Source organism: Erinaceus europaeus, chromosome 18, assembly GCF_950295315.1.
Source record: "Erinaceus europaeus chromosome 18, mEriEur2.1, whole genome shotgun sequence".
Lineage (NCBI taxonomy): Eukaryota > Metazoa > Chordata > Mammalia > Eulipotyphla > Erinaceidae > Erinaceus > Erinaceus europaeus.
Genome location: NC_080179.1, coordinates 26070349 through 26094725, shown reverse-complemented (window position 1 = coordinate 26094725; position 24377 = coordinate 26070349). Strand labels below are relative to the sequence as shown.

The 24377-nt window shown below is 34.8% G+C and overlaps 1 protein-coding gene across 7 annotated transcripts in view; it reads right to left on the bottom strand.

Annotated features, from left to right (window-relative positions):
• The window catches only part of SCN3A (sodium voltage-gated channel alpha subunit 3), a 123154-nt gene that overhangs the window by 48516 nt on the left and 50261 nt on the right, over window positions 1-24377 (bottom strand). For 3 of the 7 annotated variants that reach the window (XM_060177786.1, XM_060177785.1, XM_060177784.1), the window contains 6 exons: window positions 18834-18975; window positions 16502-16708; window positions 8979-9272; window positions 2617-2964; window positions 1530-1662; window positions 81-319 (listed from right to left, as the gene is read on the bottom strand). In XM_060177786.1, coding sequence (XP_060033769.1) covers window positions 81-319; window positions 1530-1662; window positions 2617-2964; window positions 8979-9272; window positions 16502-16708; window positions 18834-18975 — 1363 coding nt within the window. Of the gene's footprint in view, window positions 1-80; window positions 320-1529; window positions 1663-2616; window positions 2965-8978; window positions 9273-16501; window positions 16709-18833; window positions 18976-24377 lie in introns of those variants that run through there. The other 4 variants (XM_060177789.1, XM_060177788.1, XM_060177787.1 and 1 more) reach the window with 3 other exon arrangements.

The window sequence follows — 24377 nt, the reverse complement described above, 5'->3', positions numbered from 1 at the left end:
ACACACACACACACACACACACACACACACACACACACACACACACCTAATGGAAATAAGTAAATTGCAAATGAACTTACCAGGTTTCCTACAGTCAACACACTACTGAACTGACCAGTCATGGGGTAGTGTTCCATAGCCATAAAGAGGGTATTTAAGACAATGCAAATGGTGATGGCAAGATCAACAAATGGATCCATGACAATTAAATTCACAAGATGCTTTACTTTTAACCATGCATCACAGCAGTCCCAGATTAAGAACACATTGGCAAATCTATACCAGCATGGTGGACATTTCTGTCTAGATTCTTCAAGTTCTAGAGAAACAATAAAAATGAATAGTAAATAACTTTACAAAGAATTATCGTAGCCGTAAATTAATACATATTGGATAATATTAATGATTTTTGATGCTTTTGCTTATGCATGGAAGTTCATATTAATTGATCAAACATGAAAACAAGGGATCGTCAAATACTTTCATAACGTGCCCATTTAAATAGAATTTTTAAATAAAATACAAATAAATATTTGAGTTTAATATTTTGCTTTAGAGTGAGTCACTAGATAATAGTTGATTAGTAACTTTGTTAAAAATATACTTTCTATATCCATAAGCTTTATAAATACATCAAACAATATTTCTTATTTTTTTTAAATTTTTTAATTTAATTTTATTTATTTATTCTCTTTTATTGCCCTTGTTGTTTTGTTGTTGTAGTTATTATTGATGTCGTTGTTGTTGGATAGGACAGAGAGAAATGGAGAGAGGAGGGGAAGACAGAGAGGGGGAGAGAAAGACAGACACCTGCAGACCTGCTTCACCGCCTCTGAAGGGACCTGCCCGCAGGTGGGGAGCCGGGGGCTGGAACCGGGATCCTGACGCCGGTCCTTGAGCTTAGCGCCACCTGCGCTTAACCCGCTGCGCTACAGCCCGACTCCCATCATCAAACAATATTTCTTTTGAAAGAGTCTTTAACACTGTCTAAAGCTGTGATCTTTATATGTGGGATTAATTCCTCTGATTTTTCTACATTCTTACATTTTCTACTTTGCACTCAATGAGAATCCATTATGCGCTTCTTTTTAGTATAGACTCAGATCAAATATATTTTTATTCATATATACTCATGTCTTTAGAGTGTGAACTGACTTTATTAAAAGGTTACCTACAATTTTAATATATTGAGTTTTTAATAAAATAATTATTGTGCAACTGGAAGTTCCAATACATCGATAAGGTGTATATGCTCTTACAAAGACTTAAAATGGGAAGTATTTATTCTCAATGTTTATGGGTAAATTCTCACTGATGTAATGTCAAGTAGTGAAATTTCTGCAGCTAAGAATTCAAAAAAGAAAAACAATATTGTTTAGAAATTAATGGGATAAATGTATTCCATATATTATCTACTTAGATCTATTATATCACTTGACTCTAGGGGAATTTACTTTGGTAATGCTTTCAGAAAGACTATTTCCACAAAACATATATTCACAGAAAACGATAAACTGCTTTCATCTTACCCTCCATTGTGTTAGTCAAGATGCTGGCTATGCTCATGGCTCTTTGTCTTCCTGAAGAGTCTTCCAGCATTTCCATTGAAATCTGGTAGGAACTTAACCTTCTCTTTCTAATTTCTGTTTCAGTGGTGGTGCCCTGCAAACCAAATACTAATAGCTCAAACCACCCTTTCAATAAATACCATAACACCACATGTCACTTCTTGGGAAAGTCATGCTACATGCACTTTTCCAAGGTTACTAAAGTAATAATAAAATACTGAGTTTATTTTTTAAGTCTTAAACATTTCAATATTATCACAGGTGCTGCCCTTAACAAGAATTCACCAAATGGGTGAAATTTTATAGGGCAGTTTTAATTGACCTGTTGCAGTCTTCCAGGAATATTTACATAAGCATGCTAAAGTCACATATGGTTTGATTTCATTCAAATGCAGCTAATTTTTAGCTTATTTCAAAGCTTGGTAGTCAGATAAATCTTCCTCCAAAACAAATAATAGAGTAATATAGTCCCAAGGATGAATTATTTTCTTTGAGGCTATATTGACATATATGGGCCAATGTTTTCCATGCACAAACACAGATGTACAATGAAATGTGTGTGCTTTCCTGAGATTTAAAGAAAAATATGTCTATATGCCATCCTATAAGAAACTAACATTTTAATCATTTTGAAATAGCATTGTAATATTGATAGTTGTGTAAAACCAGTCTTTTGTCAAAGTACTGAACATTATAACATTAAATTCAAGTATATAAAATGTTCAGGATAGGTAATATACAATTTTGGGTAGATATGCACATCTCTAAGTATTTGATTGTCCAAGTAGCTATTATTTTGTGTTGGTAGGGTTACTGAATTTCCAGATGTGATTCACCCCAGATTCTAAAATTAACATCTTTTCACTTAAAATATTTGGCAGCAAATGGTCCCATACAATTCAATAGTCTGACAATTCTAAAGTTTTTTGTTCACTTAATCATATATTATTTTTTAAAGACTTTTCATTTGGTATAACAAGTTCACCCAGGCTTTGATTATTTCAATTTGATGTATAATGTCAGTAATAGCTAACTTATCTATTATCACCTCTGGCAGAAGTTGTCCAGTAGGTGAGGTTAGAGCTGATGGTCCACCCACCAAGGAAACCACACCATTGCAATCCACAGTGCTGTGCATCTTCCCATTTGCTGGAAGCCCTGGCACCATCCTGGATGACATACTGGCCTGACTAACGTTACTGTTGCGTCGCTCTCCATGTCTATGGGGCACAAACAGTGAGTCTCTCCTGCTCTCGCTGTCTTCAAATGTGCTGTGCTCATCATCAGCAAAGTCATTTTCAGAACCAACATCTTTCGCCCGACCTCTGAAGCTGAAAATGCTTGTTTTGCTGTTGCGACGTGGAGAAAACAAGGAGCCACGGATACTTAACAGAGACTGGGGAGAAGACAAAGAAGAAAGGAATTGGGGAGTGGGAGGACACAATTATTTTATAAAATTCAGTACTGTAGAATCCGTTTGCATTAGAATAGATAACCAAGTACATAGAAAATGCCTATGTTTTTGTTATTTTTATTAAAGACTACAATGCTAATTTAAGTACTAAGAGTTTGCTTTTTCCTCTCTAGTGATCTTGATTTCCTGTTTATTAAATGCATAGTTGACTGCTTCTTTTACTTTGTATTGTAGTTTGATGAAGTGGATTTTGTCAACCATAACATTATACCCGTAAACTATTGTGCTGGAGAGGGGAATTAATTCTTTTTAGTGGAAACATAGGTGGATTTCATTACCAAATATGATATCTGAAAAGCATGCTACTTGGAGAATAAGTCACAGCTCAATTGTAACTATGGGCTTAAACTCAAGCTATTCATATCAAACATTTACTTCTGGATAATGATTTTTTTCATTTTCATTTTATTTTAATATTTTATTTTATTTTTGCCACCAGGGTTAACTCTAGAACCTGTTGTCTGCACTATGACCCCACCACTCCTAGCAGCCATATTTTTTCCTTTTGATTTTATTGGATAGGACAGAGAGAAATTAAGAGAAGAGGGGAGTTTGAGGGGGAAAGAGAAAGAAAGACATCTGCAGATTTGTTTAACTGCTGCTGAAGTGTCCTTCCTGCAGGTGGGGAGAAGGAACTCTAACCCAGGTCCTTGAGCATGGTAATATGTGCACTTAATTGAATGTGCCAACATCCAACCCCCTGGATAATGATTTTTAAATAAAACTATTATACCGTTATTCTTTTCTTTTGGAGTCTACAAGAAAATAAATTCATTCATGTTCTGGACCTATCTGTCTCTATCCACGTTGGAATGAAACTTTCCTATGAAGCTGTTTTTCCAAAATTATTAATGGTTTCTCAAACAGGTAATATAGATACATCTTATTTGAGAGAATAAATGTCATGTCAGGTACAACAGAAATTATTCTTAAACTTATATTTTATTTTAAATTTAACACCACTTTCTTGTTGCCAGAACTTCGCTCCTCTGAGCCAGTTTTTTCAGATAGTAGAGACAGAGAGAGAGAGAAAGAGAGAGGAGAGAGAGAGAAAGAGAGAGAGAGAGAGAGAGAGAGAGAGAGAGAGAGAGATGGAAAATATAGCATCAAAGCTTCCTTCAGTGCAGTGAAAGCTGTACCTTAGAACTTGGGCCATGTACTTGGCAAAGCAGTTGTACTATCCAGGTGAGATATCTTGTTGACCCATACATATCCATATGTCAACAGTAAGCTTATCTATACCTTTCCTTTTTCTAAGCTTGAGTATAAAACCAAGTAAAGTAATTTTAATCACACACACACACACACATACACACACACACACACACACACACACACACACACACACACACAAACACACACCGAAAGGCAGGCTACATCCAGTTTATTTTTAAAATTTCTCTGCCTAATTAGGTCATGCTGACTTTTTAGTCTTATTTTTATGACTTTTCCCAGATTGCAAAGCACTAGAATACTCTGTTGCTCTCTATTTCAGTGATGTTCTGGAAAGATATTTTTTCATTAAGAAATATGTTGTTGCTTTGAATTTGGTTAGATTTTTTTCAAAGGAAATATATCAGCTGTCCAACTTGTCCGATCTGAGATTGTACCCAGGTGATACTATTTTGCACAACCAGTTTCTCTATTCAGTGTTAGAATGTCGTTTGATTTTCTAGCCATGAAAGTGATAAAAAATTAGACATAGTTCAGCAATCAAATTTAAGAATGTTAATGTTTCTCATCTCATACTTAATTTAAAAATTCGATATGGTATCTGATATGTTGAGACTTGTGTTCCTGAGGTTTTGAGGTTTTGGAACCGATATTCAGTTGGCAGGGAGGTAAAACTCTATCTAAAGTAAACACATATTTCATGTGAATTTAATGCAGACAAACTTCGATTTATACTTAGAGGAATTCTAATGTTGTCTTATATAATCCTTAGGCTGGCAATGAAATCATCTTAATATTTGGAAACTGTCTTTAAAAACTGCAAACCTGCCTACACATATTGGCTGAGTTTATGTGGTATGTGTGTACTTCCATTATGTATCCGGTACATGCCTTTAATTTGCATGGTTTTATGTTGTGTGTTTTCAAAGGCATTCCAGATCTCTGAGTTTATCTGAAACTTCTATTCAATTTCTGGAAAGTATAATAATGGGTGCGAGCACAGCTTACAAGGCAACAGGGACTGAAAAAGAAGATAACAAAAATAGTATTCAGAGAAAATAAACCAAAAATAACTCACTAGAAGATGCAGCCAAGTGAAGGGAATACCCACAGCTGTGACTGCCCTTTCTCTAGGGAAAACAACGCTGCATGCTTTGAGGACCCAGAGGCCATCTTTCTTTTTCTCAGGCAAACTGAAACATAATTCTCAGATAGTGAATATTTTTATTGTTGTAATTATTCTTATTCTTATTATTTTAATGGAGTGTCAAGAAGGTAAACATGAACTATTAACTTTTAGGGACAAAAGGGAGCATAAAAAAGAGTCAGATGTGTCAGACACTATCCTGCATGTAGATACTGAACTCAGGTAGATTGGGAAAATTCAAGATGGAGCATGACCCAAGGGATTTCAAAATGGTAGGGTTTACATTGCTCATATGTAAGGTATTTGTTGAAAATACTCAATAGCATTTCTAATTAAATGTTTGTATTTTATCAGTGCCTTCAATATGTTAATAACTATACTTTGTTATAACTACATAACTTCTGATTTAAGCAAATTATTTTCACGTGTCCAAATAAGACAGATATAATATTTAGGGGGTGGGGACTCAGTTTCTATTGCACACATTTAAATGTGGTTTTTTTTATTTCTTTGTTGGAGGATTAATGTTTTATAGTTAACAGTAAATATTATACTTTGTATATGTATAACATTTCTCAGTTTTCCATACAACAGTACAACCCCCACTAGCTCTCCTGCCATCGTATTTCAGGACCCAAACCCCCCCCAACCCCCACCACAGACTCTTTTACATTGGCTCAATGTGCCATATTTAAATGCTGCAATTTTGTGCTGTGAAATTATAGATTTTCAAGTAAAATAATGTTGTATAAATACAATAGCATTTAAATGTTATATTAGTTGAGGACACAGATAATTTATAGCTTTTCTGCTTTGATATCCTATTCATCTTATATTCTCTGCCTCCAGTATCTTCACTGACGTTTTCCTTATCAGAGATTTCTTTTTTTTTTCTTCTTCGCAATCATATATTGTACACCTTTGGTAAATTTTTTTTTGTGAGTTGTATTAATGCACTCTTTCTGTTTCTTTTCCTTTTGAAATATTTGCTGTCAATCTATCTGCTGGCCTGCCTATCTAGATACTTACCTATGGACCTAGGTCTATTTTTGTTAAGTATATGTTTATACCTATCTACAAATTTAAGTTAATCTTCATATGATATATGTAAATGCTGACTCTGATCTCAGAAGTAAAACTAATTGTCTGCCTGTTCTCTATTGCCTCTCCCTGGTTCAATCAACACAGGCCTCCCAGCTGCTCCATGAGCATTCCAGGCATGTTCCCTCTTCTGGGCCTTACATTTGCTCTTTAATGAGCTTGGAATACTTTGCCATGTGCTAGCCTCTTCCTTCACCTCTTCTAAACCTTTGCTGAAATGTCTTCTTTACAGTATGGTTTCCCAGACAATACCATTTACAATTTTTATCTCTAGTGATCCCAACCCCTATGCACCACTTTATTTAGGCTTCCCATAGTACTTGATGTAATAAATGCTTACAACATAGGTTTTGTCCTATTTATTTTGCATATAACCTCTTATCTTTCTTATCCTCTTCCCCCCTTTTGGTATAAAAGCCTACAAGGTCAGTGACATTTGTCCATTCAAATATTTTTGTCATCCAGAACAATTCTGTCACGTCGTAGGTGATCACCAAATATTTATTTACTGACTAGATGAACAAAATTTTTATTTGAGCACAATGATGAATGGAATCCTACATTTAAAACATAGAAATATTGATTATTTATTTAAATTTGTGAGTATTAAAACTGCTTATAAGCTTTTTGTTTCCCTCATTTGGAATTTATTCACCTATTTTAACTTAAGACCAGTACAATTATCACTTCACTGTTTATATATTACTTAATCCTCCCCCCACCAGCTTTCTATTTTAAGCATTTTTACCCCATTTTTCTGAAACTTTACAAAATATAGTGATTCCGTCACAGTCACAGAATTTGGAGGTATGATGTGACCACACATTTTTGTGATGTCAGTCATTTTGCCTAGTACTTCTAATCCTATGGCTCCCTGTAGTCTCAATAATGTTAAATATCAAGGGTGACAGTTAAGGGAAAAATGCATGTCTAATTTGCTTCATAGAGCTTCAAATTAATCCTGAATATGTAACACTGATTTTTATATCGCCCTTTATAATTGCATTATATGCAAGATAGTGGATAAATCTCTTGATACTGGAATTACCATGTTATAGAAATGGTTGCTATCATATAATGTTCTGTGTTATGAGTATCTGTTTTATATATTTGAAAACTTTGGTTTTAAATTACATACATATATATATATATGAAGTTTGATTTACATATTCAATATAAATTATTAAACATGCTCTATAACTAGCACAAACTCTTTCCTCACAACTGAGAGCTAAACACTGTTTGGACTTTATGTTTATCATGCTAATAATTTTAAAATTTATGTGTTTTTGAAATTGAAAGATATTCCATGCTCACAGGCAGGAAGAATTAACATCATCAAAATGACTGTCCTATCCAGAGCCATATACAGATTTAACACCATCCCATCAAGATAGCATCAAATTTCTTCAAAGAGATAAAAAAAAAAAAAGCTACAAAAATTCATCTGGAACCAAAAAAAAAAAAAAAATCCCCCAGGATTGCGAAATCAATCTTAATAGAAAAGAACAAGACCAGAGGCATCACACTTCCTGACCTTACCTGCAAGGGGAAAGCTTCATGGGTGGTGAAGCAGGACTGCAGGTGTGTGTCTCTCTGTCTCTCTCCTTCTCCATCTCCCCCTTCCCTCTCAATTCTAGCTGTCTCTATCCAATAAATACATAAAGACAAAAAAACATTAAACCAGAATAAAAACATATTGTTTAAAACAGTTCTCAGGGGCCTTTAGGTCATAATTCTGTTCTAATGAATGATACAGTACTAACATAATTGAGATTCAAAGCAGTACTATTTTCACTTCAAAATGTAAAGGCAAAACTCAGAGTCCTTTCTGTTCAGAATTCAAAAATATGTTGCAAAAACTAGAAAATAAAGGCAGTAGGGGCCAGGTGGTGGTGAGCCTGATTGAGTGCACATGTTACAATGCATAGGGACCCGGGTTCAAGCCCCCAGTCCCCACCAGCAAGGGGAAAGCTTCATAAATGAAGTAGGTGAAGCAAGTCTGCAGGTTTCTCTCTGTCTCTCTTCCTCCCTATCTATTTAATACTTAAGTGACTTTTCCTCCTTTCCTCTTGATAGCTGGCTGTCACTATCAAATAAATAGAGGTATTAAAAATTAAAATATATTTAAAAGAAAATAAAGGCAGAATTTCATATGCAAAATATAAGCTAACTTTAGGTAAACAAGAAACTATAACATCATCTCACTGAAGTCTTAGAGGTCTCACAAAAACCAAAGAAACCAAAGATATTAGAAATGTGCTCTCAAATTAATTCAATTAAATCTGATTACTTTAAATTAAGAGTCATTAATAGTTTAATAAGTCTCCTTAAAAGACAAGGTACGCTAACATAAGTCTCCTTAAAAGACAAGGTATGCTAACGTGTTAACTATTTATATTAGTTTTCTAGTCTTCATTTCAATGCGATATTATTTTTACAAAGTGTGCCAAGAAATACAACTAAAAGACAATGACATGACAGAACAAAATGCATAGTTAGTAAGACACTTTACCTGATGAGGGGAGCAGAATTTCTTATCACTGTTCAGTCGGTTTCCATCCATGGAGAAAGGGAAGCTTCTTCTTTTAACACTGTCTTCGGATTCTGATTTGGGAAGTCTGTCTCCCTCTTCTTTGTTGTTTACTTCAAAGTGTTCCCTTTGTCTTCTTTTCTTCCTCCGATGATTCCTCCACTCCTTAGCACTTTTGGAGCTTAACTTCGATGCTTCTGAAGAACTTTCTAGGAGCTCTCCTAACCCTCCTATTCCACTGAAATCTCTTGAAGCTGCGGATGCTGCTGCAACTGCCTGTTTAAAATAAAGCCAGGTACTATTTAAAACATATAACAGAATGATTGAGTAGGGCACACTTTCTGTCTTTAAAAACTATTAACTGTATATGAGAATTGTGTCTCCTGGGAATTTTATTGTTTCATTGCAAGGTGATTGTCTAAATAACGAAACATACTTTTAAATAAAATAAAGCGCATGTTAGCTTCTGAATCAAGGGAAAAAATGTTAGATTGTGACATTTCTTGGAAAGTATTCTTTTGAAATTCTGTTGACATTACTTTTGCTTCAGGAGATAATTAATTGCATAAAAATAACTAACTTCTGTACTTTTTCTTTTTTCAATTACCACCATGGTTTTCACCAGGAATTGTTGCCCCCTTGACTTCTTTTCTTTTCCTTTCTTTTCTGTTTCTTTTTAATGCCACCAGTCTTATCACTGGGGCTCAGTGCCAGCACTATGAATCCACAACTCCTGGTGGCTATCTTTCTTTCTTTTTATTTTATTTTATTTTTTGATAAGACAGAGAGAAATTGAGAAGGGGGAGTGGTAGAGAGGTAGAGTTACACTTGAACACCTGCTGACCTGCTTTACCACTTGGGAAGCATGGCCCTGCAGGTGGGGAATGAGAACCCAAATCAAAGACCTGTGCATAGCAATGTGTGTACTCAGCCAGGTGTGCCACTGCCTGACTCCTGTTTTTCCTTTTTTAGAGAGAAAGAGAGAAAAAGAGGGGGACATAAGAAAAGACACAAGCTTCTTCGCTGCAGGTGGGGACTAGGGGCTTGAACACAAGTCCTCACACATTTTGATGTCTTCACACATCATATAGTGTATGCACTACTGCCCAGCCTTATCTTCTCCACTTTAAAAACATATGTTTTCAAGGGAGTCGGGCAGTAGCGCAGCAGGTTAAGCGCATGTGGTGCAAAGTGCAAGGACCGGCATCAGGATCCAGGTTCCAGCACCTTGTTCCCTCCCCTGCGGTGGGGATCGCTTCACAGGCGGAGAAGCAAGTCTGCAGGTGTCTATCTTTCTCTCCCCCTCTCTGTCTTCCCCTCCTCTCTCCATTTCTCTCTGTCCTATCCAACAATAATAATGACAACAATAAAACAAGGGCAACAAAAGGGAATAAATATATAAATAAATAAACGTATGTTCTCTTCTTGATATTTGCTGGTCTAATTACTCTTCCAATTTCATCCATAGACTTGTTCCTCCCACATATGATAGTGAAATAACCGAAAGGTATGCTTTTCCTCGATCTTTAGGACAAAAAAAATACAAATCTGTCATCATTATTTACAATATGTGCTTTTGCCTCTAGGTGAATAGACATGTATCATCTAATTCATCCTCTTTTTTAATTTGAATTAAAGTTAGTACTAGGGCCATGTTAATCACATGGAGTAATATGATTAGTTGGCTAGGCAACACTCAGTTTTAATTGTTTAGTGTTTATAAATTTATTGTTACTAGAAATAACAATGTATCAGACAATTAACATATGAAATAATCATTTAAGATATTATGAAAACTTCCTTAAGTATTTTTTCATATGTACTTTGACTTTATAGTAAGCAATGGAATGCAGCTCTGAGTATTTTGCATTTTTATTTATATGAATAATATTTTGTATTTTCCTTTATATGAATAGTATTTATAGGTTAGATATGATCTAACAATGACTCTAGAGGATATGAAACAATGGTATAGTTCATATCAACAATGAGTTCTCATTATATGTATTCCTGTTTTTAAATATAATCATGGAAGTGGAAATTATTAAGTCATGAAAATATTGGTTCAACTCTGTATATGTAATTACAAAATGAAATACTTAATTTCTTTACTACATTACTTAATTTTCTCCACTAGACTATATGCTAGATAGAAATTTTGCTTATCACATAGTTTTCTATATGGTTACTGGCCTACTATGTCACCTAATTTAATAAGAAATCTGGAAGTTATGAAAAAAAAGGTATCATGTCTTTTGTCTCAGACACTGGGTGGGTGGGAAAGAATAAGTAATACTTACATGACTTTCCAAGATCTCACAAAACACTATGTGTCAGAATGATCTATATAGCAGAAATTTCTTTGAGGAAGAAAGAAGATATTAAGAAGCTTAATTATGTTTTGACAATACATTGGACTTTATGTTTCTTTCCAAGACAATACATTGTACTTTATATTTCTCTCTTTCTGAATTTCATCTCAACTCAAAAAAAAAGTTTAAAGCTAAAGGGACAATTCTATGTATTCTCTAGAATTAACGTAACTTCAGAGAGAGGAGTTGTAATGTTGCATCTAGTACTGAATGTATGTGCTAGACTAAGTTATTTGTTTATATTGAATACTGTATTCATTTATGGAAACTTGGGCCTCAAATTCTTCACAAAATAATGTCTAGTACTTAATGAAACATTGATTTATAATACTTATAGCATTGTATAGTTAGGTAGCCATATCTTTTGATTTCTTAATCATCAAAATAATTTCTAATCATTTGTGATGAAAGAGTAAAAGTAGTAAGGACCCTATGTGACTATATCTATATGACAAAGTTAATAAAGTCTTTCTCTATAATCTGTAACAACGCAGGACACTAGACCATCAGTATTCAGTACAGGACATTGCAGAACATCATTATAGGCTTGATAGATACAGTGAGATATATAGTATATATCACTTATTGAAGAATGAATATGCATGTATCCTTCTAATGCAAATGATTTAAATTTTCTTCTTTCTTTTCTTTGGGTAGGGGATCACTGCATTACATTACATATTCACTGCTCCTGGCAGTCATCTTTTTTCTTATTTATATATTTTTAGATAGGACAGAGAAAAATTAAGAGGGGAAGAGGGAGATAAAGAGAAGGACAGACATATACAGACCCGCTTCCCTGCTTGTGACTTATTTTCCTCTCTAGGTGGGGATAAGGGGCTTAAACTTGGGTCCCTGATCATAGTAACAATGTGAGCTCAACCAGGTGCACTACCACCTGGCCCTTCTATTTCCCCAATTTTATGGAAACAATATAGTGCCAACCACTCATGGACTTGTTTGCTGTTTGAAGGGAAGTGGTAGTCATATTCACTTGCCATAATCCCCAAATCCATGTACATTTAAATCATTTCCAGACTTTGTTTTGCATAAGATGTCATTTCCCTACCTATTCTGGGTAACAGTTAAAAAATATCAAAATCAAACCACATTTCTAAGACAATAAAGGTAATCTCTAACACAACACATTTTCTGTGTTGCTCATCAACTCCAATTTGTCACTAGTTCCACTTCCAGTGGTTTGCCGATTCCCTCAAAAGCAGATGTTTCCTGTCACCTCTCATGTTTGTGTACCTGTTTATGCCCAGTCTGTGACATACACAGTATCCAGCTTATTTAGACTGGTAGTATTTTGCACTGACTTGCTAAAGAACATCTCTTTGTACAAATAATTAGGCACTTAATATTTACACAGGGAAAAGCATTTTTTTCTTATTTTTGTATGATTCTAAATAGACTATATACATTCCCTGTATTTGTATTAAAAATATAGTCATATGGCTATGCTTGTGATAACACTGTATTTTAAACTGTAAATCCAGTTTTAAAAATTCCATTCAAAATAAAACACTAACTACACTTGTTTTAATTTTCTATCTCTACTTATATTGACACTCTAAATGTCACTATTTCTTATTTCTTTCCAAAATGTCTTTCTAAATGTTTTCCTATAAATCTAGTATAGACAGTTCTATGTGGGTCACTATCAGAAATAATTTAACTGATTTAGTTTATAACATCTGGGACTTTGTTCTGCTTGTTTTTCCCCAATCTTCTAAAGTTGCACTTGAATGTCACTCTGCTGAGCTGAATATTTTTCAAACAGCCAGGAGCAGTAGGTGGGCCCTTAACAGAGACTAGGTTGAAACAGACTAGGCTTCATTAAGTACTTGGTTAGATTGTAACTTCTGAAGCATCACAGGTGGTTAACTAGATTCAAGTTACACGGAAGCACCAATTTACTTTTCTGCTGCCACACCCCACCTCTCTAGAACATTGGCTACTTAAAGAGCATTGTTACCTATATAGTCAACTAAGAACCAAAATTTCTTGCCCACAGTGTCATTTCAGACAATATAACAATACACTTTATTCAAGCATGAAATTTTCTTCTAAAAATAATGGAACTATTCAATGCTTTAAAATATAACTATAGTCTATAAATAGCATTTCCTATTACATTTATTTAAAACTTTTAAATGTGAAATGCTTTGTCTTCTACTTATTTTATTATCTTACAAATTTATTTTATTTATATTGATCTAAGGTAAACTCTAAAATACTTGAGATATAGAACCTTTTGGAAATCATGAGCGATACAGATATCACCACATTTATTAATACTTTTTCTTGTAAAATCAGCCAAATATAACTATGTTACTACTTTGTACCCAATGACAAAATGAAAATGCTGTTGCCAGCATGTTCAACGTGTATGGTTGGACTTGAGCAGTCCTTTGTCAGATATCCATCATATCAAAGAGATTCACAAAAGACCTTATGGTATATGTAGTGAATCTTTTTGAATTTGCAATGTGTGTGTGTGTGTGTGTGTGTGTGTGTGTGTGTGTGTGTGTGTGTGTGTGTGTGTGATTTAAATAATGTTTGAACTATCTAGAACTGTTCATCTGGAAAAAAAAATCTATCCAAAAGTGACTATGGGCAAAAGTTATTTGGACTTCTGTTTCTGACCGAGATGTAATAAAGGGGATTAGATTTGTCTTCTGTCATGAAACAGATGCTAAGAAAACTAAGTGTAATGGTGATTTTGAAGATCTCTAATATTTGGCAATGATGTTCTGAGGTAATGGGGAATGAAAATGAAAGCAGGTTCCATGATTTTCTTAGTTCATTGCCTTGTAGTTCCAGATATAGTAAGTACATTGAAGAGCTATCACTGTAAGTTCCATAAGGGAAGAAAATGGAGCTGATTTCAGGGAGATGAAGATGATAATACTTTACAGGGCAGATAAATGATGAGGAGAAAGATGTACAGAGAAAGAACTCAGGAAAGTTCTCCGTGAGTATTGGATATACTCCACTTGAATATTGAGACTGTTGACATAAATGTAACTTTTGTTAGAAATTCCTGTGGATCAGATGAAGCTATTGTACTAGAAGTAGAGCTTATTCATACTATTTTCACTTCCAAGCATTTCATTTATAAATGGAGCATTTGATAGGATATTCAGATAGAATTTTATAGGATATTCTTTACTTAGTAGTCAGGAAGAGTGAGTCAAAATAAAATGCTACTCAGGTTCAATCTTAAAGAAAGTTTCCAATGTTTCAAAACACAATATGTCAAAATATTTATAGGTAATGTAACTGTCTCCTCCCCAAAAGTAAATTTTTATAAGAATGAAAAATAATTGGTAGTCCAAAATGCAAAAGTGGTGACTGTATTGCATCTAAACATTGTCAAGGATTAAAAAAAAAAAGAATTAAAAAAAAAAGGCTATGATCCATAATGAAGCAAAACTTAATCAGAATGTGAAGAGTAGGTATAGATACCAGAAATTCAGACAAGGACTTTAAACAGTTATTTTTGCTGTTAAGAATATTAAACGCATATAAGGCTTTTTTAAAATTTAAAACAGATGTAGATAAAATGTCCAGAGGTGAAAACTGCAATATCTGACATAACAACAACAACAACAAAAACTGGTTTGGATTAGTGACACTGAGTGAAAAATATGATAAACATAGCAGTGGAAATTATCCAAGCTGAAACTGAAAAACTGATGTGTCAGACTCATAGGAAAGTACAACGGATTTGGAATAGTTAAAAACAACTTTGAAAAAGAAAAACAAAGTTAGAGAAGCACCATTATCTAATTTCAAAACATACTGAGAAGCAACAGTAGCTAAAAGCTTGATGTTGATATGAAGAGAGACAAGTCAATTGAATAAAATTGAATCTACAAGTAGACCAATGCATATACAGACAATTTTTGTTAACAGTTTAAAGGAAATTTAGAATTTCCTTCAGAAATGATATTTTGTTCTATGAGTGGTGTTGGAATATTTAATGTGCATCTTTAACAAACTCTCAAAACATAAATCATGCTTGATACAAAAATTAACTTAAAATGTGTCATTGACTTAAATATAAAAGGCAAAACTGTGAAACTTCTAAAAATCTTTGTGTAGTGGTTTGGCAAAAGTTTCTTAAATATAACAGTGAAATCATGAACAAACAAGTAAATGACTTGATTAATTGTGCTTCAAAAAATTAAAACTACTGTTAGGAAAACAAAAAGACAAGTTATAGACTGAGTAAAAATATTTTCAAAGCAAATGTGCTAAAGAGCTTGTTATCAGAATATAAAAATATTCAAAATACAGTAGAATAAAACAAAATTTTCAGGTAAAAAGCAAATAATAGACTTAGATGTTTATACCACAACAGAAGCTATACATATGAAAAATAAAAAACAAAATTTCCTCAATGTTGTTAGTCACTAAGAAACTGCAGAATAAGAAAGCTATCAGATATGTAGAGAATGACTAACAAGACTAACTATGAAAGATTGGCAAAAATGAACAGGAACTCTCTCACTGACATGAGTCAGATTTCACTCTATCTATAATTACCTCCTGTCAATTATGTTTTTAAAACAAATACCATTATTCTGTTTCTTCTCAAAACACAAATGCCCATTCATCATGCTACTAACTTGAGCAGTCCTTAACATTAATGAAAATTTAAATTTGTGATTGATTGCAGATATCTTCCTATTATCCTAATAGGGGCTATAGAAATACCTTTTGTACTGTAGACTACAAAGGGTGCTTAAGATTAGGCATGCATAATATTATTAACTTGAAAATAAAAATCACCAATGTTATAATAAATAAGGATGAAACACTAATAGTTGGAAATGTCAGTTATGTGTCTTTTCCCTATTAAGCAGAAAATCAGATTTTCCCCTCAAGTTTCATGCAATATTGCATAGTTAAACTTATCCCAAACACGTTCCCTCCCACTAGTTAATTCCCTTATATAATAATTTCTGAAAAATTTGTTTGACTCTAAATTCAAGGGGAAAAGTCTGAATAGCTTTCCTTTTCCTTAACACAATGTCTGTTTACAAGCTCTAGTTCTACTCCTACTAAAGGTCAATACTCAATAATGTCATAAATAAATCTATGCTTATTATCATCCAGTACCTGAGCTTCTTCTTGTTGCTTCTTAAGCTGTTCAAGCATTTGCTGAAATTCAGCCTCTTTCTGTTCTGCCTCTTCCAGGGTGGCTTGATTTTGTTCTTCATAAGCCATGGCCACCACAGCCAGTATCAAATTCACCAAATAAAAAGATCCCAAGAAAATTACCAGGACAAAAAATATCATGTATGTTTTCCCAGCAGCACGTAAAGTCTAGGGAGAAAGGGGAAAGGGAAATTTTCATCATTATTTTATATAATGCCCACAATAATATACACAACACACACACACACACACACACACGTTAATAAGACTTAAAGTGTAGACTGATATAAATTTCAAATTAGTATATTTTGGATATATATTTGAGCTGTATTTCAATATTTGGATTGTATAATGCTGGATGAGATTGCATATCTTTAATTTAAGTGAGGCTCCACTTGTTTTTTTAAATTTTTTAATTATATTTATTTATTGGATAGAGACAGCCAGAAATTCAGAGTGAAGTGGGTGGTAGAGAGGGAGAGAAACAAAGGGGCATCTGCAACACTGCTTCATTCACCACTTGCAAAGCTTCCCTCCTGCAGGTGGGGACTGGAGGCTCAAACCCAGGTCCTTGGGCATTGTAACATGTGCACTCAACCGGGTGCCCACCACCCAGCCCCTAGGCTCCACTTCTTTGGTAGGTCATTTGCCTTACTATCTAGAGATGACATTTTTTTTCCTTTTTCCTTCACTTATTATTATTTTTTTATTTAAGAAAGGAGACATTAACAAAACCATAGAATAAGAGGGGTACAGTTCCACACAATTTCCAAAACCCTATCTCCACATCCCACCCCCTCCCCTGATAGCCTTCCCATTCTCTATCCCTCTGGGAGTATGGATCCAGGGTCGTTGTGGGTTGCAGAGGGTGGAAGGTCTGGCTTCTGTAATTGCTTCCCCACTGAACATGGGTGTTGACTGGTCGATCCATACTCCCAGTCTGAAGAGATGACATTTTTATCCTTTCTCTTCTAGCCTCAACTAATTATACATTAGCCTGGAATTTCTACTTATTCATTTAGTTAGAATTTTATATTTATTTATTTTATATATGTTTTATCATCTTTATTGGACAGAGACAGACAAAAATTGAGAAAGAAGGGGAAGATGAAGAGGAAAAGAGAAAGAGACACATGAAAACCTTCTACAGCATTTGCAAAGCTTTCGCCCTGCAGGTGGGGACTGAGTGCTCAAACCCAGGTCCTTGTATGTTGTAATGTGTGCTCACCAAGGTACACACACAAAAAGAAATTTTATATAATTGAGTTTTAAAACATTTTTACACTTTCATCTCGACAGACTTTATATAAATCCGGTCATTTCCTATTCTTTGTATCCTCCATAAATGCTAACAGAATGCCTTTCATAACTGGTTATCACTATACAGTGACTTAGATACATTTACTTTATATTGGATCTCCCTCTGTATTCTTTCTTGAATGTTGTAAATGTGCATCTATACTTGTCATTTCATATATGTTCATTTAAAAAAAAGCTCCACTCAGGACCAGCAAGGTAGCTTTTCTGGATATTGTGCTTGCTTTGTCATGCATGCAACCTGGGTTTGAGATCAGCTCCCACTACTTGGAAGCAGCCTGGATGCTGTGGTGTCTTTCTCTCCGGTACTTTGTCTTCGTTTCTCTCTTTCTGTGTGGTGTTTTTTAAATTTTTCTTCTTTTATATATATTTTTATTTTTTGACAGGGCAGAGAGAAATTGAGAAGGTTGAGGAAGAGATAGGAGAGAGACAGAGAGAGAGAGAGAGAGAGAGACATACAGCGCAGCATAACCACTTGAGAAGCCTCCCCTCTTCAGGAGGAAACCCAACACTTAAACCTGTATTCTTGTGCAGGGTCATGCATGCACTCAATCAGGTGCAACACCACATGGCCCCCCTCTCTCCTTATCTGAAAAAAGTAGGCTGGGAACTGTGAAGACAAGAGATTACCAAAAGTTTATCCCGTGATACTATCTTGGATTTTACTACTATGGTTTGAATACTTGTGCCTACTATGCCATTCATATGATATTATAGTCTTGATCAAATGGTAATAAATCATTTGGTTATGAGGTTGAATTTCTCATGGATGGGAGTAATAAAGAGCTTCATAGAGCTCCCTTTCCATAACAGGAGGACACAGAGCAAAGTGATGGTTTATGAAGTAGGAAGAAAGCCCTGACCCAAATAGTACAATACTGCTACCTTGATCTTTGACTTCCCAGCCCCCAGAACTGTGAGAAATAAATTGATGTTTTCTTATATAGCAGCCCAAAAGGACTACTAATATACTTACTAACTGGTAAAGATTTTCCCAGTAGTCTTGAGTCATGAGTCGAAAAAGAGACAAGAAAGCCCAGCTAAAGGTATCAAAACTTGTGTAGCCATAGTTAGGGTTCCGTCCAGCCTTCACACAGATATAACCTTCCGGACACTGGCTATAAGAGAAAAACGGAAGTAGGGTCAGCATAATTATTATGGTTCTTTTCAATTATGTTGATTAATAAGAATTATCAGAATGCAGGACTGCTCTCTGTGATAAATTTTCTTGCCTTCGCTTCTAGAACACTTTAGGTAATTGATTATAGTGAAACTGATCAGCTAAAATTGATTAAGAAAATCTATAGGAAGCTATCCAAAGCACTCATATTTATGGGCATTTAGGCCTGCAGAGAAGCTACAATCATGCATTTTGACTCTTGAAACCATTAATATCTTGCTCATTGTTGGCTACAGTAAAAAGTTAAAAATTAAAAGCTAGAAAAAACTACAGATTTGTTACCACTTAATGAATGACTTCATTATCTACTCAACACAGTCTTCTAACATGAAATGTTTATTTATAAAATTCTTACATTTAGTATTAAATGTTAAAAATTAGCATAATTATATGCCACTGTGAAAGCAATATATTATTAAATATAAAACAATTGTAATAATATTATTTATTTGAATCCAGTCATCAGGGATAAAAAAATTATCATGAGTCTTAATATGAAGTAAGCAATCTTTGCCATACTTCTTCATTATGAATTTACTATTTTATATTTTCCTGAATGTACTCTTTGAAATCAAGTCACTATTTGTGCCCCACATTTAAAAAGAAGGTAAGTATGGCCCACCTTCTAGTGAATTATTTTTCTTAAATTTTATTAGTTAATTGATTTAATAGGACAGAGAAAAGTTGAGAGAGGAGGGGAAGATAGAGAGCAAGAAAGACTGAGAGATTGCTGCAGCACTACTTCACTACTTGTGAAGCTCCCCCCTTTAGTTGGGGACCAGGGGCTTGAACTTGTGTACTTGGGCAAGGTAATGTGTGAGCTCAGTCAGATGTACCACTGCCCAGGCCCCCCTAAAATTTTTATATAAGTTGTTTGAGATTTGTCTATCAGCTCCCAATTATTTAACATCTATATATTCAACTATGTATATATATATATATATATATATATACACATATACACAGATAGTAATTTTTATATTTTTAATTACAGTATAATGGTATTTTATTTATTTTTTAATTCAAATTCCTCCAGCCATGGCCATTTGGGAGACTTTTTAGTTTTCTCCTTTATGTCTATTTTTTTAAAGATTCAATTTATTAATTCATGAGAAATGATAGGAGAGAAAGAAAGAACCAGACATTACTCGGGTACATGCAATGCTGGGGATTGAACTCAAGACATCATACTTGAGAGTCCCACACCTTATCCACTGTGCCACCTCTTGGACCATTCTCCTCTATGTCTTTAATATAACTCCACAGTCTTGTGGGTTTTTTTAAACATATTTTTATATTTATTTTCCCTTATTATTATTATTTTTTAATGAGAAAGATAGGAGGAGAGAGAAAAGGAACCAGACATTACTCTGGTACATGTGCTGCCGGGGATTGAACCCAGGACCTCATGTTTGAGAATCCAGTGCTTTGTCCACTGCGCCACCTCCCGGACCACTGTGGTTTTTTTTTTTTTTTTTAGAACTTTGTTAATTTCTGTCATTACAAGATGTTACAAACTCATCTTTTACATTTTATCCCCCAATCTTATAGTCAGTTATTTCTCCAAGGAGCTCTGTTTTTGTAGAATGGTGCCAGGTACCAGATCATTATGATAATGTAGTTTGTTCTTGCTCTGATGTCATTACTTTTAGATCCTCCTCCAATAGAGCAAGATATCATATATATATATATATTAACTTGTTTGTGCATGTGCACACAGGCATCCACATTCCTACATATAAATATCTCAATATGTACCATCTGTGTTTAGGTTACACTAAAGATGAGGTCATACTCATGTTTCCAACTCTTTCATTACCATGGGGACCATTTCCAAAGTTACTTAGATTAGTATGTATTCTCTACCTGCTTTAGTGAGGTTGTTTCATACAGTATAAAATCTAGATACTTTGATTCTCTTTTGAATTTCAATCTGGGGTTCCCCAAAATGACAAATTATTTTTAATTAGTTTTTTTACATAAACTTTAAAAATATATTTGTTGAGTAGAGATAGAAGTCAAGAGGGGAGGAGAAGATAGAGAGGGAGAAACACCTGCAGGACTGCTTCACTGCTTGCAAAGCTTCCTCCTGTGTGGGGGGGTGGGGGCTTGAATCTAGATCCTTGTACATGTTACATGTACTCATCTAGAAGCTCCACTGACCAGTGTTTATATTTTTTTTCCTATTTTATTTTTATAGGGTAGAGAGAAATTGAGAGGAGAAGATAGAGACAGAGGACAGCCCTGCTTCACTGCTTGTGAAGTGTCTCCCCTGCAGGTGGAGAGCAGGGGCTTAAACACAGGTCCTCACACTTGGTAATGCTTGTGCTCAATTTGGTGTGCTGTCAATTGGACCCCTAAATGAATTTTTAAGTGTTTTATAAAGTCCCATGAGTTGGACATATATTTAATGACCTTGACAAATACAAAAAATAAAGACTGATCTTTAAAAAATATTTTAAGTCCATTTATTAATGGGGGGGGGAAGAATCAGAGCATTACTGACATGTGTGGTGCTGAATACTGAACTCAAGAATCATGCTCAAAAGGGAGATGCTTTACCTATTCTGTTACCTCAGGGACTCAAGACTTATCTTTTTATCACCTCTAATATATATTCTTTCCAGAATGTCATGCAATTGGAATTGTATAGCTTGTACCTTTTCAGATTGACTTTGTTTCATGTAGAATAAAGTGCTTAAAGCTCATCACTGGGGGTAAGGTGATAGCTCGTTTGGTAGAGAACCATGTCTGTGGGTCTCAGTTCAAGTTCTGGAACCACCTATGGCACTGTGGTCAAATTCACTGGAAGAGCTCCATGAATGAAGTAGTGCTCTGGTGTTTCTCCTCTGTCTTACTTCCTCCTCTCCTTTATCTCTTTTTAAAATATTTTTTAAATTTATTTATTAATGTGGAACATAGGCAGAGAAAGAACCAGTTATCACTCTGGTACATATGCTGTCAGGGATTGACCTCATGCTTTATCCACTGTGCCACTTCCCAGATGACCCATTTTCCTTTATCACTCACTCACTCACTCACTCACTCACTCACTCACTCACTCACTCACTCACTCACTCACTGTTCACTGGATAGCTCATGTTGTACCAATACAGAGCATGTTGTACCAAGAGTAAGATCCTGGCTCCAAAGTAGAAATAAAACAAAACAAAAATACCAGTGAAACAAAAAGGCTTAAGAGGCTGATCAATAATATCAACCATGTGCAAGCCCTAGGTTCATTCCCTATTGCTGCATTAAAAAAATTCATTGGCATTTTCATTTTACTTGACATATCTTTTAATTTTACTACTATATAATATTTTATTGTATGCATATATACAGATTTTTTATCTTTTTATTTTCCCTTTTGTTGCCCTTTTTATTGTTGTTATTGTTGTTGTTAGATAGGACAGAGAGAAATGGATAGAGGAGGGGAAAACAGAGAGGGGGAGAGAAAGATCTGTGAAGCGATACCCCTGCAGGTGGGGAGGGGAGCCTGGGCCTGGAAAGGGGATCCTTATGCCAGTCCTTGCGCTTCACGCCAGTGCACTTAACCCACTGAACTACATACAGGCCAACTCCCATCTTTTTAAAAATGTTTATTTATTTATTATTGGATAGAGACAGAGAGAAACTGAGATGAGAGGAGATAGAGAGGGAAAGAGACAGAGAGACAGATTGTAACCCTGCTTCACCTTGTGAAGCTTTCCCCCTGTAGATGGAGGCCAGAGGCTTGAAACTGGGTCCTTGCACACTGTAATGTGAGCATGTGAGCACTTAACCAGGTGCACTATCACCTGGCCCCTCAGTACTCTATTTTTCAGAATGACCTGAATTGTTCTATGTAACTCTTGTGGTCAAAGAGCTATTTACTATTGCCATTCCATGGCTTAAAAAAATATTTCTAAAAAAAAAAATCTCTCTGCACTGAATTAAAATTAAATTACAATTCTATTGGTAAAATGAGAGCAACAGGATAATTAAGATATTGAAATCCAGAAATAAGTCACATTCACTATTGCAGCAAAATGATAAAATATTTACAAATAAACCTAACCAAAAAAGTAATAGAGTTATATACAGAAAATTATGAGTCACTCTTCAAGGAAATAGAAAAAGACATAAAGAAATGGGAAGATAATCTATGTTCATAGAAAAGAAGATGGAACATCATCAAAATGAATATTCTACCTAGAGCCATATACAAATTTAATGAAATCCTTATCAAGGTCCCACCTTTTGTTTTTAAGAAAATAAAATAAGGGGCCAGGTGGTGGCACACTTGCTTAAGCACACACATTACAATGTGCAAGGACATGGGTTCAAGTCCCTGGTCCCCACCTGTAGGGGGAAAGCTTCACAAGTGGTGAAGCAGGGCTGCAGGTGTCTCTCTGTTTCCATCCCCTCTCTCTCCCCCTCTTCTCAATTTCTCTATCTCTATGCAATAATAAATAAATGTAAATGTTAAAAATAAGAAAAAAATAAAAATCTAAGAAAATAAAACAAGAGCTTCAAAGGTTTAGCTGGACTCAGGAAAGACCTAGAGTCACTGAAATAATCTTGAGAAAAAAGAATAGTATCAGTGGCATCATACTCCCATATCTCAAACTATACTGCGTGGCCATTTTAATCAAAACTTCCTGGTACTGAAACAAAAATAGATACAATGACCAGTGGAATAGAATTGAGATCCCAGAAATAAGCCCCCACATCTATGAACATCTAGTTTTTGACAAGGGGCCCAAAGAGAGACTCTTCAATAGCTGGGGTTGGGAAAATTAGGTTGTAACATGCAGAAGAATGAAACTGAGTCACTACATTTCACAACACACAAAAGAAAGCCCTAACTGGATAAAAGACTTGGATATTAGACCAGAAACTATCAAATACTTAGTGGGAAATATTGGTAGGACTCTTTTCCATCAAAATTTTAAAGGCATCTTAAATGATACAAATCAAATTACATGAAAGACTAAAACAAAAATAAACCAATGGGACTACACCAAATTGAAAAGCATCTGAACAGCAAAAGAAACCACCACCCAAACTCCTTTCAGAATGGAAGATCTCTATATCAGACAAGAAGTTAATAATGAAAATATATAAACAAAGAGCTCACCAAACTTAGCAACAACAACAACAAAAATGATCCCATCCAAAATTGGGGAGAGGATATGAACAGAATAAAGATATTACAGCATCTATTATTCTGAAATGGGCTCAAAGAGAACTGTGAACTACACAGACTCACTCTTGAACATGCCATGGGTACACACTTGTCTCTTGTCTTCACTGTATCCGGGGTTTCATATTGTTTCAAAAACATCTATGACACTC